The following is a 15497-nucleotide window of genomic DNA, read 5'->3' on the forward strand; positions in this document are numbered from 1 at the left end:
ACCTTTAATTGTTTGATCATAACCTGCATATATGTTTTCTTTCATGATCAATATCAGTATCAGTATTAGTATATCATCGGTTCGAAAGAGTTAAAAACTCAATTCTCCATGTAATTACTACTTCCATGAGTCATGACAAGATATATATATATATATATTTATATTTCTTTGATAATATATAGATTCCTTGTCGACGAGGGTCAATCTGTTCACAATTACCATGACCATGATGTGGCAGGCAGGGGGATGGGGTAGCTCCGTGTTCACGTAGATTTCCATGATCAGCTACATTCATGAAGCATAGATCTAGAAGCCTGGAAACAAATTAAGAAAAAGATAGAAGAGTACGTACCCAGCTTACAAGTTAGATATATATTCTCCAGGATCATATACCCGCCTATCGTAGGGAATCATGCGCCGGGTAACTTGTTCTCCTAGCTCCATCTATTGACACTCCACCAGTACCTCTCTTCGCATGAACCTCTCTTTGCATGAAAAGGGGTGATTTTCTATTATTATTATTTCACTTTTTTTTTTTTTTTTCATTTTGTATTTTCTATATTAGAAATAATGTAAAAAATGGAGTTTAAATCCTTGTTTAGATAGTGAGATAAGATGACTTGTAAATAGTAATAAAATGCTTTGCTAATAGTAAAATGATTTAAGTTAATATGTTTGTGGGATTTTGGAAAATGAGGTATAAAAAATTGAATAAAAATATTATAGAGTTAAAATATTATTATAATATAATTTTTTCATATTATTTTTATTTTAGAATTTGAAAATATTGAATTATTTTTTGTGTTTTATTTGAAAGTTTGAGAAAGTTATAATGATTAAGTAATGATTGGATGAAAAGGTTAAAAATTTGAAATTAAAAAATATTTGTATTATTTAGAGTGTTTGAATATTAAAATAAAATGAGATGAGAATATTTGTTACCCAAACCAGACAGTCATTTTAATGTGGTTTCTAATGCCCGTGACGTGGCATTCATAAGGGTTTTTTTAATGGAAGATGAAGAGAGTATTTTGATAGTGAAAGTAGATCAAAAAATTGTTGCAATTAATAAGAAAATTGAATGAGAATTTTTGAACTCATGATGACGTCAAAACTGAGGTACCATTCTTATTTTTAACCCAATATATATTAATTTTCAAAGCTAGCTGACTCTAAGAGGCTAAGCATGCCTGTTATCTAGGGTTGTGGCCATACACACTTAGGACCATTGATCCAAGATTCATTAAACAAGACAAATCGAGAAGTGCCAATATAGTCAATTATCCGTACAGCATGCATGTGCCTCTTTACTTTTCAAATTAATAGACACCTAGTCTGTTAGTACTGATCATGGAAGCATTCTCCTTGGAAAAATTATAAAATTGTAAACAATAATTATATATAATTTATAAAATATATATGCTTCTAAAAATCTTTTAAGAGTACATTCATTTTGAGCACAAAAAATTTTGCTAACTCATCCCATTTGGATAGCGAGAATGTTTCGTCTAATTTTATCTCATTATTATAATTTTTTTTAAATTTTCATATAACATATAATAAAGAATTCAACCTTTTCAAATTCTAAAATAATAATAATATTAAAAAACTATTTTATTCAACTTTCAACTTTTATCTCATATTATCTAATCTCATCTGACTATCCAAACCACACCTTAGCGTCTCATTCATATTTCTATTTTTGACAGTAGTCTTTTATGAAATAACATTCATTTACTATTATCTTTATAATAAAATTTTAGCAATTTATTTGTTAATATAAATTATCTAGTGATCTTCCATAAACTCATATATCATTATGTAAGCTAGTTTGTACATGATTTAAGTAAAACTCATATATTTTATTCAATTGAGACTTAAATAGGTTTTTCCTTAGTCAAAGAATTTCTAAGATAAAACTTCTCAACTAATTTTCAAATACGCTAGCAACTAGCAAGTATAAATGATTTTTACAGTATTTATATCGCTTTTTGTCCATATTGAGAGGCATAATATTATGTAACAACTTTAGGGCTTATGTTAAGAAGCTCGTGTTTTTCATAAACTTAGTTTTAATTTTTATCTTTTTAACCCATCAAATTATAAGCAAGCAAGAATAACCATAAAAAAAGCTTCAGATAAAATATGTGATGCATGTGGTTAATTAGAGTGAACAATCCTGAGTTGCTTATTCATTAATCATACTCAAACTTAGATCTTTGACAGAAACCAGGCCAGCTCAATTCATGAGAGATAAAGCTTTTGTTCTCACTTTTGTTATGCTATCACTGATTTTGTTATCATATCATTACTTCTCCCTACTAGCTAGGAGAGTTAATAAAGTGAGTTTTACCTAGAGCCCATTGCCTGATCTCAAAAGAAGGGGTTAAAAAACTATTTAGACTTTAATTATTTAAGACAATTTGAACAGTTAGGCTCAAAATATGAATTTTGTATGAAGTCCATTGTATCAACTCAAAAATTGGGGTTAAAAAATTGGCCGGATTAGTGTTTAAAATGGAGCCCACTAGAAAAAAATCCAAAACATATATAGCTCAATTTCGTGGCTTAAATCCGACATCCGTTCTGACTCCACTCATTTTTAATATAGTTGGAGTCGGATCGAATTTTACATATGTTGAAGTTGAAGTCAGAGTGATCAGATGTGGGTATTAGACTCCTATTGAATCTGAATATAGTAATATTATACACCACACCATCATCTCACTTACATCTTACTATATATAATATGATATATTTATCACAATTTGATAATAAAGAAGTATGTAATAAATGATTATTTAATAGTGATAAATATACTATATCTTACTTAATAAAATATAAATCGAATGGTAGTATGGTGTATGTAATTTTATATTTTATTATAGATATATTATTTTTGGAGTAAAAGGGTAAAGAAATTTGTAAAGGTGCCTAATTTGGAATAGGGGCATTAAGGAGCCGGCTGGGTTGCCTTTGTGCCTACCCGTTTAGCCGCCAATACTGAAACAACACTGAAGTGGTATTAAGAGCACTCTTATTAGATTAGCTAAATGCTAAACCCTAAACCCATCTCATATTTAGCTAATAGACCCTCAAATAACATCACAGAATTAGTTAAAGTCTAAATAATATTTAAACTTTCAAAAATATTTCCACACTTGGAAGTTACTATACATACATCAAATACATATTTTATGATTTATTTCTCTTTCTTCTCTCTCACAACTGCCTTCTTCGACTTTCCTCTCAAAAAACCAGAAAGTTCTTCCTTTTCTAGAGATCTGCTTCATTCTTCGACCAGAGACAACTCCATCGCACCACCACTCAAAGTCTCGTCGACAAGAGGACCACCGCACCCTTGCACCACCGCACTCTAACTCTCGTTGGCAACAACCAAAAACCCCCATTTCTCTCGCCGATTTGGTTCTTCGAACTCTCAGGTACTCTCTTTCTTCGTATATTTTGTGGTTCCCCACTAAATGTGTAAATTTCCATGCACCTCATCGTCCCTTGCATTCCTCTTCTCCAAACCCTAATCTTCATTTACATGGTGGCTTTTGGTTTATAACAGAGCAGATTTTCTTTTTGATTACGTGTATTTTGTGTTGCTGCTTTTGGTTTACTACAGAGCCCGCCAGTTTAACGTCATTGGTTTGCCATATGACCACCACTTGACAATTTTACAACCTCTTGACCACTCTATTTTTTTCTTTTTTATTTATTAATTTATGATTTTTGTTGTTCATGAGTAAAAACCAGTTCATGAGTAAAAGCTAGTACCATATCAGTACCTAATTTCTGATTTTTGTTGTTCATGAGGATTCAACATCAAACAAATTAAGTCTGCCACTATATATAGTTTCCAGTACCGTTAAGTAAAGACAAGGAAGTTTTGCTTACTGAAAACTTGTAAACTTTAAACAATCATCTTCATTGTTGTCGAAGATCATGTCTTTTAGTGCTGAGTTTTGTAAGAATTTAAACAGATTGTCACATTATAGATTTATATGCTGCTCGCCAATACAGAATATCCATAGTAGAAGAGTGTTTTGAAGAAGCCAAGACTCTTGTAATTTCTGTTAAGAAACAGTAGGTCACAGCCAAAAAATACAAAAACCAACAAGTCATTCAAATTCCTCAGTAGATGACTTGTTTACAACTGATAGCAATAAAACTTCTAAGCAAATGACCCTCTTTAAATTACAGAGGCTAAAACCACCCACATTGATTTGCATGAAAAAAATATATCAAGATTTGTTTGCTTGATTGACCTTAGGATATGCTTGGTCCAGTTTTTCTTACTTCACTTGTCATGTGTAAAATATGGAATTTCTTTTAAATGTATAGTAATCCAAGCCTTCAATTAATCAATAATTTTAAGACCAACTAGCATTGCTTTCACAATGTCATTAATTGCTTGATATGATCCATAGCAGCAAGGTTGAAACCAAGTGTGTCTTTGCATTCCTTGACTCTTGCATAAAGAATGCTCTTAAGAACTGTAAGCAAGGGTTTGGAAATAGGGGTAGTAACCAACTGATTATGATGTGTCTGCAATAGCACTGATTATGATATATCAGAATGAATATCAATTTTTGGAGTTTTAGAGTACCACTTGTAGTATTTTTGTCTCTATTTATATGTAAATCTATTTCTCCTTAGTCTCATTTCATGCCTTTCTCATTTCATGCCACATACTTTGTGGTTTTCTTGAGAAGTGTCAATGCAACAATGATATTGCACATGCTATGCTAGTATATAACTAGTTTCAATATTCACCTATTCTCTCCCACATAATCCTTGGAAACTGTTCTCATTTGTTATAATTATAATACGATGAAGGTGGCCACATCATTTGATGAGGATCCTTTCTTCACCACCTTCTTACAAAGTGGTGGACATGGGGAAGGCAGCACACCGTATGATAGCATAAATGATAATGTTATTGTCCAAGCTTTACATGCACGCTCAGGTGAAAGAATGACACCCTTTAAAAGAACTATGAGAGAAGTGTCTTTCACCGTAGAGGAGGACACCCTCCTTGTTTCAGCTTGGTTAAACATTACCGTTGATACTATACGTTGAACTGACCAAAATTTCAATCAAATGTGGGAGAGAATATGTGAATATTATAATCAATATAAAAAACCAAACAACCAATTTTATTCTGATGGCTCATTGACCAATCGATGGCAATGTATTAAAAAATGCACAAATGAATTTTGTGCTGTTGTTGCCCAAGTAGAGTCACTACATAGTAGTGGTGCCACAGAGCAGGACAAGGTAATAATTTAGTTTCTCCTTTATGTTCTTTTAGTGCTGCACATTCTTTTTTCTCTAATATAATCACTTGGCTCATTTAAGATTGAGAAGGTGAAAATATTGTATAAAGAGAATGAGAAGGCGAAGTACACCATGGAACATTATTGGTGTCTATTAAGACACCAACCAAAATGGCAGCAACATATGTCGACGATGAACATGAGGAGGAAACCACCTATGAGACGTCCAACAAGTAATGACTCAACTCCGCTAGCAAATGATACTCCCGATGACAACATCGAGATCATTGATGAGAGACAGTTAAGCAAGAAGAGTGAGAAAGAGAGGGAGAGAAAGAGGAAGTCTAGAGAAGGTGAAGATGCTGAGTTTAATGAAGTTTTAAGTCGCATGACCGATGATAGAACCGTGTGCATGATGGAGAGGAGAGAAGCGATCATGAAGGCCGAGAGTGCTCGGATGTCCTTAATTGCACTTAAGAAAAAGATGATTGATATAAAGATAATGGAATTAGATCTTTCTGGCATAGATGAAATGCATCAAGACTATTTTCGAACTCTTCGGAAGGAAGTTTACAAGGAAATGAAGAATAGATGTAGATGTCTACATCCCATCCACACGTTTTGGAGGAAAGTAACTCATGTAGTTTCACATTACTCTTTCTATTTTGTTGTAAATGCACAGTAATGTAGTAAACTCTTTTGTATTGATTTTAGTAGCTGCCTAGTCACATATACTGAAAATACATGTGACTGGGCAGCCACAATGTAACTGGGCAGCAGTTATGTAGTAGACTCTTTTATGCTAATTTTGTGAATGTATTTTGTGAAAATGCAAAGTCCTTTAGTGTATTTTGTGGATGTAAGATGTGGATATATTTTGTGGAAATACAACGATGTATTTTTGTGGAAATGCAAAGTCCTTTAGTGTATTTTGTGGATGTAAGATGTGAATATATTTTGTGGAAATACAATGACATATTTTACGGATGTTGTTGTGGAAACATATTGTGGATGAAGCTGTCCGTTATTATGTCTACTTTCTTGTGGATGATTTGTCTATTGACCATCTGATTTAAAATGATAAAGCTGTCTATTAGCTGGGTTATTTGTAGGATGTATTTAATATTTGAGTAGAATGATATTTGGGGGGATGTACTGATCTTTCTATGAAAGTGGCAGCAATTAAAATTCTAATCTGTACATGTTGTCCTTAGTCTGTTTTTTTTTTTTTTGTAATGCATATTTCATTTACATTTGTTCCTTTATATTTAATAGCCATTACGCCTTTTGTTTTCTGTAACATACATTCTGGTACTGTTTGAGTTCTCCTAAAAAAGTTCATGCCATCTCCTTTGATTCTGTCCATAAAGTACCACTTCTCATATCATAGATTAGTACTCTCCAAATCATAAAGAACATTCATTGTCGTTGTGATATATGCATGTTGATCAGCAATGCACATAACACAATTCTCAGTTGCTAGCTTTTTGGTTGGTACTTTGTACTTTCATTGTGTTTTGTGAAACCTGCAGCAAAAGTTCTCTTGCTGCACTTGCCCCTCTTCAAGCAGTACTATTTGATGTGGATGGAACTTTATGTGATTCAAATCCACTCCATTACCATGCCTTCCGTGAAATGCTTCAAGAGGTACTGGAGTTTCTTTCACCACCTTATCAACCAAAAAAAAAAAAAAAAATCTCAAAAAAACAAAAAAAAACATAGATTTCTGATTCATAATTCATGTCTCTACATTTCTTTAAATCACGTTCTTCCACACTAGAAATATATAACTTTTATTTATCCAATGAAGCACATACATTTTCTTTAACTTAAAATATGTGAGGAAAAAGCAATCAAATCCACCATGAAGAAATGGATTTATGGCTTACTTGTTTGCTTAACCAAGGGAAGCTCATAATTTGTATGAATTTAATGTATATGAACAATAGTTAATGTAGGATTGACAGAAATTGTGGTGGTGTACAAATTGGTTTTAATGGAGGAGTTCTAATTACAGAGGAATTCTAAATTGAGAATATTTCTGGCAAGCATAATGATGATATTGCTTGATTTGTAATTAAAACATTTATATAGAATTTTAAATGAGTTTAATTAGACATTTGTGGTTATTAACATTAAATGAAAATTGAAAAAATATAATTTTTTAACCCATAATTTAATTAGAATATGATTACTAATTATTAATTAACATATAATAAGTAGAATAGTAAAATATGATAAAATAAAATAAATTAATAATTAACAAATTAAATATTTTTTAATTATTAATTACTTATTATATAATGAATAAATGGATAATTCAATGTGGAGATTTGATGTGAATAGCCAAAGTTAAATTCATCTTATATTATTTTATTATTATATAATGAAAAAATAACTATTTCAATGTGGAGACTTATGTGAATAGAATAGCCAAAAACTAAATTTATTTTATATTCATAAAAAATGTTATTTAACTTTAACTAATCCATTGAGAGTGCTCTAAAATGCATAATGCAATTCCTGATAGAATTCGATCAATTTGTTTTGAAAGAAACAATTTTTAGCTGAAAGAAACAATTTAAGTCCATGCAACTTAATTCAATACCTTAATGCCAATGAAATTTTGTTAGCTACGATAATGTTTCACTTAAATATTTTAAGTCTAAGCTGATATCTTAAATAAATAATTCAACGGCCAGCAGACTGTGTTGGGGAGGAGCACATAAAGTGTCGCACAAGGGCAGGCCGCATGCATATTGTTGCTTTAATCTAGAAGAAGACGATATGGGAAACCAATGGCTTCTTCCTCGCAGGAGGCTTCCCCTTTTCTTAACAACCAACAAGAAAGATTATCCAGAAAATAATAATTATGGTAACTACCAACATCAAAGATTCCTTCCTATATATAGGCTATATATTCAACAGGGTTGAGCAAATTATTATGGTTTAATAATTTATTAATGTTTATGCCTTATGGTTCCTAAGGTTATTGGAATTCAGCATATTATAAATAAATAATGTTATATATAGTTGTAGAGTGTGTAAGTGTCATGCGCGTATTTGTTTTGAAAAAGAGTGGGGTCTACTATTAATTTTTTTTATTTTTTTTTTTCATTTGGTTCTTGTATTTATTTCATATTTTTTAAAATAATTATGCGACACTTGCGCATTTATGATTATAACTATCATTTCTCATTATCAATGTGGAGGTTGCATGCATGTAATTTCAACTTATATATGAGACCCGGAAAGATTTTCTGAAGGTTACCCATTGAAGGATAGAGGTAGGTGATCAGGAAATAATAAACTGATGAATAACTTCCTTTTTTCCCTTTTTTTCTATTTGTTTAAGAATACCAGCCAAGTAATAATGTCATCTCTGCAGAATTAATATGATCATAATAACTACCGACCAGACAGAAAACCCAGAAAAACTAGTCGGGTTGACCATCCTGTGGACCAAGATCAGGACAACATTCATATAGAAGTTATATAAGTTTTATATGACCTATAATATATGATGTCTTGCTGTTGATTAGATAGTACCAAGAGAAATTTGAGAATAAATTGTCTTAAATAAAATTAAAAAAAAATTAAAGAGAAAAGGAGAAAATAAGAAGACAAGAATAGTAATATCTTGTGTGTAAACAGTGGGATATGTTCTAAAGTTTTTGTTCGATGCCATCGGATTCCAGTTAAGCAAATCACTTAAGAGATCTCCAATTATCTTCACTTTTAAATTCAAGATAATGTGTTAAGCAGGGTTATGGTGGTTGTCGGGATAATGTTCAAGAGACAGAACATCTATAACTTCTTTCACAACAGATTCTGCTGGTTTTTAGGCTCTCTCTTGGGTATAATGGTAGTTGGCCTATCACTGTTATCTAATGCATAATTACACCCACATTACGCCTTCCTAACGTGGGTATTAAGGGTATAAGAAAAAAACCTGGTATGTTGTCCACTGTCCAGTCTGTTTCTTTGACCATCATATTCGTACCTACTAATCGGTATTAATAACCGAATTCCATTAAAAGCAAGAAAATTTTCAGAACTCAAACATGGAAACGGTTCTGCATTGGTTTTGGGTCTGCTCGTTTGACCTTCGGGCCTTTTCACATCTGTGGCACTTGTATATAATTAGCACGGCACTTATGTTATTTCATCATTTACACTGATCGCTTGTCTTCAGTAATCATGAAAGAAAATATTTTTCTATATTCTGAAACTAAAGTGGGGTTTGACTGGCAAAAGGGATAATATATATTAAAGAAAGGGGAAAGAAAGGACAGAAATTTGAAGAAACGGCAAAGGCAGCTTCCAATGCTCATGCTTCTCTTTTACTGTATGTAATTTGAAGGGATGCTCTCCTCGTCACCAACCACTGATAATTCCATCCCTTCTCTCTTATTAACTCGGTAACCCTACCACCATTTCCTCTTCTCAGAATTTTATGTGGCTCTTGGGCTGTCCAACTTCCTCATAGTTCTTAAATCTAGTCAAATCTCTTGCTGTGGCATTTCCTTTGTTCTGGGTGTTACAGAACAGGCAAGTGTGGCCTGAGAAAGGTCCATTTTCAAGCTCGTATATAGCGACGCGATCTGACCATTACCCAAACAAAATTCCTGTATATTTGAAGTTTTGGGACAATGGGATTGATTTGGGCGCCTGGAAATAAGACTTTCTCCTTATGTTGGTTTAGGGGTTGTTTTAGAAAGAGATCTACTATTTGAGTTTTGTCCATTCTCTGAGGAGGTGGCTGTGAAGAAGTGATTTCAGAGTGGTTCTTCAAACAGGTTAGCAATGAGAAAGTTTTCTTTACATGGAGCCTATCCGTGCTACATATTCTTTGTTTGTATTAGGAGGAAATGAAAAAGGATTAGTTACTTGTATAATACTCCAGGCATACTGTCGGTGAGAACAGAAGTACAGTAAGCACACATGGTTCGAGAGAAAATCAAAGATTTTGGTTTTCTTGGGTCCCAGACGACTGAAGTTAGTCTTTAACATCTTTTTTGTTCTTTCCTTCTTTTTTTGGATGAACGAGTTTTATAGTTATTGGTCTGTTTGATATGATTCATTAGATGGGCTTGTTGAATGTGTTGATACTTGAGAAAGTGACAACTTAATCTATTAATTTTTATTTTTGTCCTTGGTGAAGTCTGGATGGGTTTGGACCTGAAAAACATAAATTCTCTGCACTTTTTTCGCTCTTTAATGCCTGGTTCTCTCTTCGGAGATTGAATAATATTTTATAATGTACTGTGGCACTTCTTCTGATCAATCTTCTGATTTATTCTGTTATCTTTCAAAAAATCTGTTTTGGCTTCTACCCTCTCTCTTTCACCGTCAATTTTTCTTTTTCCTGGTTTGTGCCACTATGCAGTTAAAAATTTATTGATGCTGCCAATTTCATGGTGTTTTATTCATTTTTAATGATAGACATTTGTATTTGAGAGGGAGATACGCTTATATTGTCTGTTCGTGGCAGATGCAAAAATTGGAGATTTTGGATATATAGGATTGCATTAATCTAATGTTTTACTGTCTCATATTGCAGGTAAGTAGATATCAGAAGATATGGCAACTGATCTTAATACTGAACTGTCCATGAAGACGTTTGTTTTTGGTTTGAAGTTGTGGGTGTTAGTGGGGATCGCTGTGGGGTTGTTTATTGTAATTATCCTCGTGGTTCTATCATTTTACCTTACTTCCAGAAAGAAATCCATAAGGGCTAATGACATGCTTCCCATTAGCCAAATTCCAACTGTTTCGGATGAAATCAAAGTGATTAAGGTTGATCAAGTTTCAGCTAACCGTTATGTTCCCAATCATGATGCTTTCCTGGCCCTTAATGACAAGTTGAAGGACGGGGAGTTGGAGAAGGTTATGATCAATTCAAAGAATGGGGATAATAATACCCAATCAGGCTCCTATAATAATCCAGAGCAAGAAGGTATCAGTTCTCACTCAGGAGAAGAGGGAGGTTCAGGAACACTTCCTGCATACAGGTCTTCTTTGCATCCAACAACTGCTCCTTCACCTCTGTCTGGTCTTCCTGAGTTCACTCACCTTGGTTGGGGTCACTGGTTTACACTAAGGGACCTAGAACGTGCAACAAACCGGTTTTCAAAGGAAAATATTATTGGTGAGGGTGGATATGGAACTGTTTTTCGAGGCCATTTGATTAACGGAACTCCTGTAGCTGTTAAGAAGCTCTTCAACAATTTGTAAGTTGTCTGCAAGTTTGTTTCCCTTGTACATTTTTTCCTTTCCACAGTTTGGAATTTCTTTCTACTTATATGAATTATCTTATAGAGGACAAGCTGAGAAGGAGTTTAGAGTGGAAGTTGAGGCTATAGGTCACCTGCGGCACAAAAACTTAGTTCGTCTTTTGGGGTATTGCATTGAAGGAACTGGAAGGTATGATACCTGTTTGCGCTATGTCCTTGTTTCTTTGCTTGAGTAATTATCTTTTAAGTTCACAATCTGTTTTGGAGCAAATCTTCAGGAATGAATTTTTATTAATGAATATATTTTCTCTCAATGTTTCATATAATGTAACTAATCTGTGGATCAATATTCTTCATATAAAAATAAAATCACATGAAGAATCCTGGCCACAAGAATATTGTTGACAAGAAAACAAAGTTAACTCTAATCATTTCAGAATTCATATATATATATATATTGCATGCATTTTTTCAATTGAATATCCAAGAATTCTGTTTATGTTAATCTTTGGATGTGAGTGTATGCGCTCAGGGGGGTGTGTGTGTGTGTGAGAGAGAGAGAGAGAGAGAGAGAGAGAGAGAGAGAGAGAGAGCTAAGTTTACATGTATTTAAATAAGTGCTTGCCAGGTTGTTGGTATATGAGTATGTGAACAATGGCAACTTAGAGCAGTGGCTCCATGGAGCTATGCGTCAACATGGATATCTCACTTGGGAGGCACGGATGAAAATTCTCCTTGGTACTGCAAAGGCGTAAGTCAACCATGCCTTATTTTGATTATTTAACCTTGTCTTGAGTTCATATCCTTTGGATTACATATTGCAGGCTGGCTTATTTACATGAGGCTATTGAGCCTAAAGTTGTCCATCGAGATATAAAATCAAGCAATATACTGATAGATGATGACTTCAATTCTAAGTTATCTGACTTTGGTCTGGCCAAATTGATGTGTGAGGGAACCAGTCACATTACAACTAGAATTATGGGTACCTTTGGGTGAGTGATTTTCCCCATCTTATAATAAACAGTTTCTTGCAATGTTAATATAGTACCAATTTAAACTGCTTAATTTCCTAGGTTGATGGAATGTATACAAGAAAATATCACTGTAAGTGATTGATATTTAACTATCTTTATTCCCCCTACTTTGGTCCTATTGCAGATATGTTGCTCCAGAATATGCTAATTCTGGCCTCCTCAATGAGAAGAGTGATGTCTATAGTTTTGGTGTAGTGCTTCTGGAAGCAATTACTGGAAGAGATCCAGTGGATTATGGACGGCCAACAAATGAGGTATCCAATCAAATCACTTTCTACTGAAGTAATTTGAAATTCCATGCAAGTATAGTTATTTCACTGTTTCTGAGCAGTTACGGAAGGGGTTTAATATAATTTAACTTCCCTTCTTAACCTTGTGTAAGATTGCATGAGTTGTGGAAATATAACTTGCTCTTTCTTTAAATTGGATAATGCATATCAAATTACTTTGGAGTTCATAGTCTCTTATTTTGTTATGTCATGCAGTCTTCTTTCCTGTAACTAATCTATTGACCTCCTCTTAAAATGCATGCCATTTTACTGGTCACTATTGTCTCGAGATTATCCTATTCGGTGATTCTTGCAGGTAAATCTAGTCGACTGGCTCAAATTGATGGTTGGAAGCAGGCGCTCGGAAGAGGTTGTGGATCCAAACCTTGAGACTGGGCCATCAACAAGTGCCCTTAAACGAGCCCTTTTGACAGCTTTGAGGTGTGTGGATCCGGAAGCTGACAAGAGACCACGGATGAGTCAAATTGTCCGCATGCTTGAATCTGAGGAATATCCTATACCTAGAGAGGTTTGACCATAATGATTTTATCTATACCATATATATATATATACCAGATATATACCCGTCTTATTGTAGTGTCATTAATAGAAAAATTATACATGTGAGAAACAAACAAGACATTGACTTTTTTCATTCACTTGTAGGGAAATTAACAACCTCGTAAAGGCGTAGATTTAATGAATGCCAATAACATTAAAACAAATATTTTGCCCTTAAAATATGTGTGGGCAATGGTTTTCAACTGAAAAGTTATTGTTATAAATTGTTAAGCTTACTGACCCTTTAAACGTGGTGTGCTTGGAATTTTCAGGATCGAAGACGCAGGAGTCAGGCAGGGAATGCAGAGCCCGAGTCTCTGAGAGAGAATTCTGAAACATATAGGAGTGAAAATCCAGATTTGAGGTCTGGTGTCAGAATGAACCATCAGGCGTAAGACATTATGAGAGCCAATTACTGAATCTGAGGGTATTAGTTCAAGTCTTGCATTCTTTCAATGTCGTTGTTAGGAGGATCAAGGAAGGGAAACATGAAACACGAGCAGAGTGATTGGGGGATAGCTTAAATGCCTTTTCTTTTTAGTACCTAGATTTAGATTTTGAGAAAAAGATTGTTTTGTTTATGAAGGTGGCAATTTTAACAGGAAACACCAGCCACCGGTGGTGTGTACAGGTCTATGGATATGTTATTTCCCTTTTTTATTTCTGCCTTTTGGGTATAGCTGTTAGGTAATTTATTTCATGAGGATTGTCATGAAAACTTCCAGCTGTGAAGTGGAAGAATGAAAGGGAAAAAATAGGTTTTGCTTATTGATTGCATTTGAGAGGTTATGCTCTCTGGATACAATTGCGCTCTCCCCCACTCTCTTTAGTGAGTGAATAAAAACTCAGCCTGATTTTCTCTTGAATTCTTGCACCTAATAAATAAATCTTGGAATGAGAATCTGATCTTTAGTTGAAATAGATCTATAATTTCTAGTCTATATATATATATATAACAAAATCCAGATGGCTAATGGGGCACATTCGGATTCGGGTCAATACGACTCAAAAATTTGTCTAGAACCCAAAAGACAAACTCTCTCTAGAGTGGAAAATGAGAAAATTATGAAAAAGAAACAATGAATATGGGACAAACAGGGAAGATAATTGAGTTAAGTGGGAAGAGAGTATGATCTCAATTGCAAGAACAATTTTATGTTGGCAACACAAAAAGGTGTTTTCATGGTTAAAAAAAACCAGTCTCTTTTTATTTCTTCAAGTATTCTTTCTCTGTTCTATCTCAGTATCTACTTCTTCTCGTTGTTGCCACTTGTGTTCTCCCCTTCCTTTAGCAAGACTCGATCCTTTTTGTAGAGGAAATTGTCATATTGGCATAATAATTCTACTTAACATCCTTACATACCATATGCTATATTTATTTTAATTTTTTTTTTCTTTTTCCATAACAAATATGTAGCATATGGATCATGAGTAGAACAACTTAATTAATTTAGTACAAATAAAATAAAATAATAAATATATATATAAAAAAAATTATAAAATATATAAAATATGTGACGTGGATTAAGAGTATCATCCCTCTGTTAGCATTAGCAGTGTTGACTATCCAGGAAACATAAATTATGACAGCTGTGCTTTTGTTCTGTAAGTCTGACAGCTGCTGAAGCAGGCTATGCTTCTTCTCAAGATGTCATCACTCACTGGGTAAGTTTGGAAAAGATGTATGCCTTGGTTTGTCCTCACCTAATGCCAACATATTCATCACCTCACGTTACTTTTGATGGCCCCTAGGTTGCATTTGGATAGAAGAATTTGGATTTAGATTTGAATCTGAATTTAGATTTCTAATCAACCATGATTTTAAATCTAAGATTTTGAAAAGATTACAAGCTTGTTCGGCTTTGGTGCAAATCCGAACCCAAACTATAAGTATAATCCAAACAAGGGAATTGAATTGTAAAGAACCAAATCCAAATCCTCCTTTCCAAAACCATGCATGCAAAGACATCACGAGTTCAAAGATGGACCAAACTTCCCATTATTACTTCTTTGAAGAATGGTGCTTTCCCAGTTTTGTGGATGAGCATCATTCTTTAGAATGACTCATCTTACTTCTTCTGGTACTCTTTTCCCCTTACTTGACATAAT

At 33.6% G+C, this 15497-nt stretch overlaps 2 protein-coding genes across 3 annotated transcripts; both read left to right on the forward strand.

Moving 5' to 3' along the window:
- Window positions 1–3174: 3174 nt before the first annotated feature.
- LOC122300313 lies at window positions 3175–6195 on the forward strand. The gene is made up of 2 exons (XM_043110857.1): window positions 3175–3443; window positions 5368–6195. The coding sequence occupies exon 2, from the start codon at window positions 5419–5421 to the stop codon at window positions 5968–5970; it is 552 nt and encodes a 183-aa protein (XP_042966791.1). The 5' UTR covers window positions 3175–3443; window positions 5368–5418; the 3' UTR covers window positions 5971–6195.
- Window positions 6196–9383: 3188 nt separating this feature from the next.
- On the forward strand, window positions 9384–14156 carry LOC122300314 (probable receptor-like protein kinase At5g18500). Of its 2 annotated transcripts, none has more exons than XM_043110858.1 (8): window positions 9384–10084; window positions 10849–11518; window positions 11607–11711; window positions 12150–12272; window positions 12346–12516; window positions 12683–12812; window positions 13144–13356; window positions 13661–14156. In XM_043110858.1, exons 2-8 carry the CDS (start codon window positions 10869–10871, stop codon window positions 13781–13783), a joined length of 1515 nt encoding a protein of 504 aa, XP_042966792.1. In that variant the 5' UTR covers window positions 9384–10084; window positions 10849–10868; the 3' UTR covers window positions 13784–14156. The 2 variants fall into 2 exon arrangements, with proteins under 2 accessions (XP_042966792.1, XP_042966794.1); XM_043110860.1 differs by lacking the exon at window positions 9384–10084 and adding an exon at window positions 10156–10283.
- Window positions 14157–15497: the final 1341 nt, after the last annotated feature.

This window comes from Carya illinoinensis, chromosome 2 (genome assembly GCF_018687715.1).
Source record: "Carya illinoinensis cultivar Pawnee chromosome 2, C.illinoinensisPawnee_v1, whole genome shotgun sequence".
Classification (NCBI taxonomy): Eukaryota; Viridiplantae; Streptophyta; class Magnoliopsida; order Fagales; family Juglandaceae; genus Carya; species Carya illinoinensis.

Bases quoted from the DNA above. Each gene is read 5' to 3' on its own strand.
- LOC122300313 (XM_043110857.1), top strand. From the start codon at position 5,419: ATGGAACATTATTGGTGTCTATTAAGACACCAACCAAAATGGCAGCAA.
- LOC122300314 (XM_043110858.1), top strand. From the start codon at position 10,869: ATGGCAACTGATCTTAATACTGAACTGTCCATGAAGACGTTTGTTTTT. The intron at 11,519-11,606 runs GTAAGTTGTCTG...ATTATCTTATAG, and splicing joins AAGAAGCTCTTCAACAATTT to AGGACAAGCTGAGAAGGAGT. The intron at 12,517-12,682 runs GTGAGTGATTTT...GTCCTATTGCAG, and splicing joins AGAATTATGGGTACCTTTGG to ATATGTTGCTCCAGAATATG.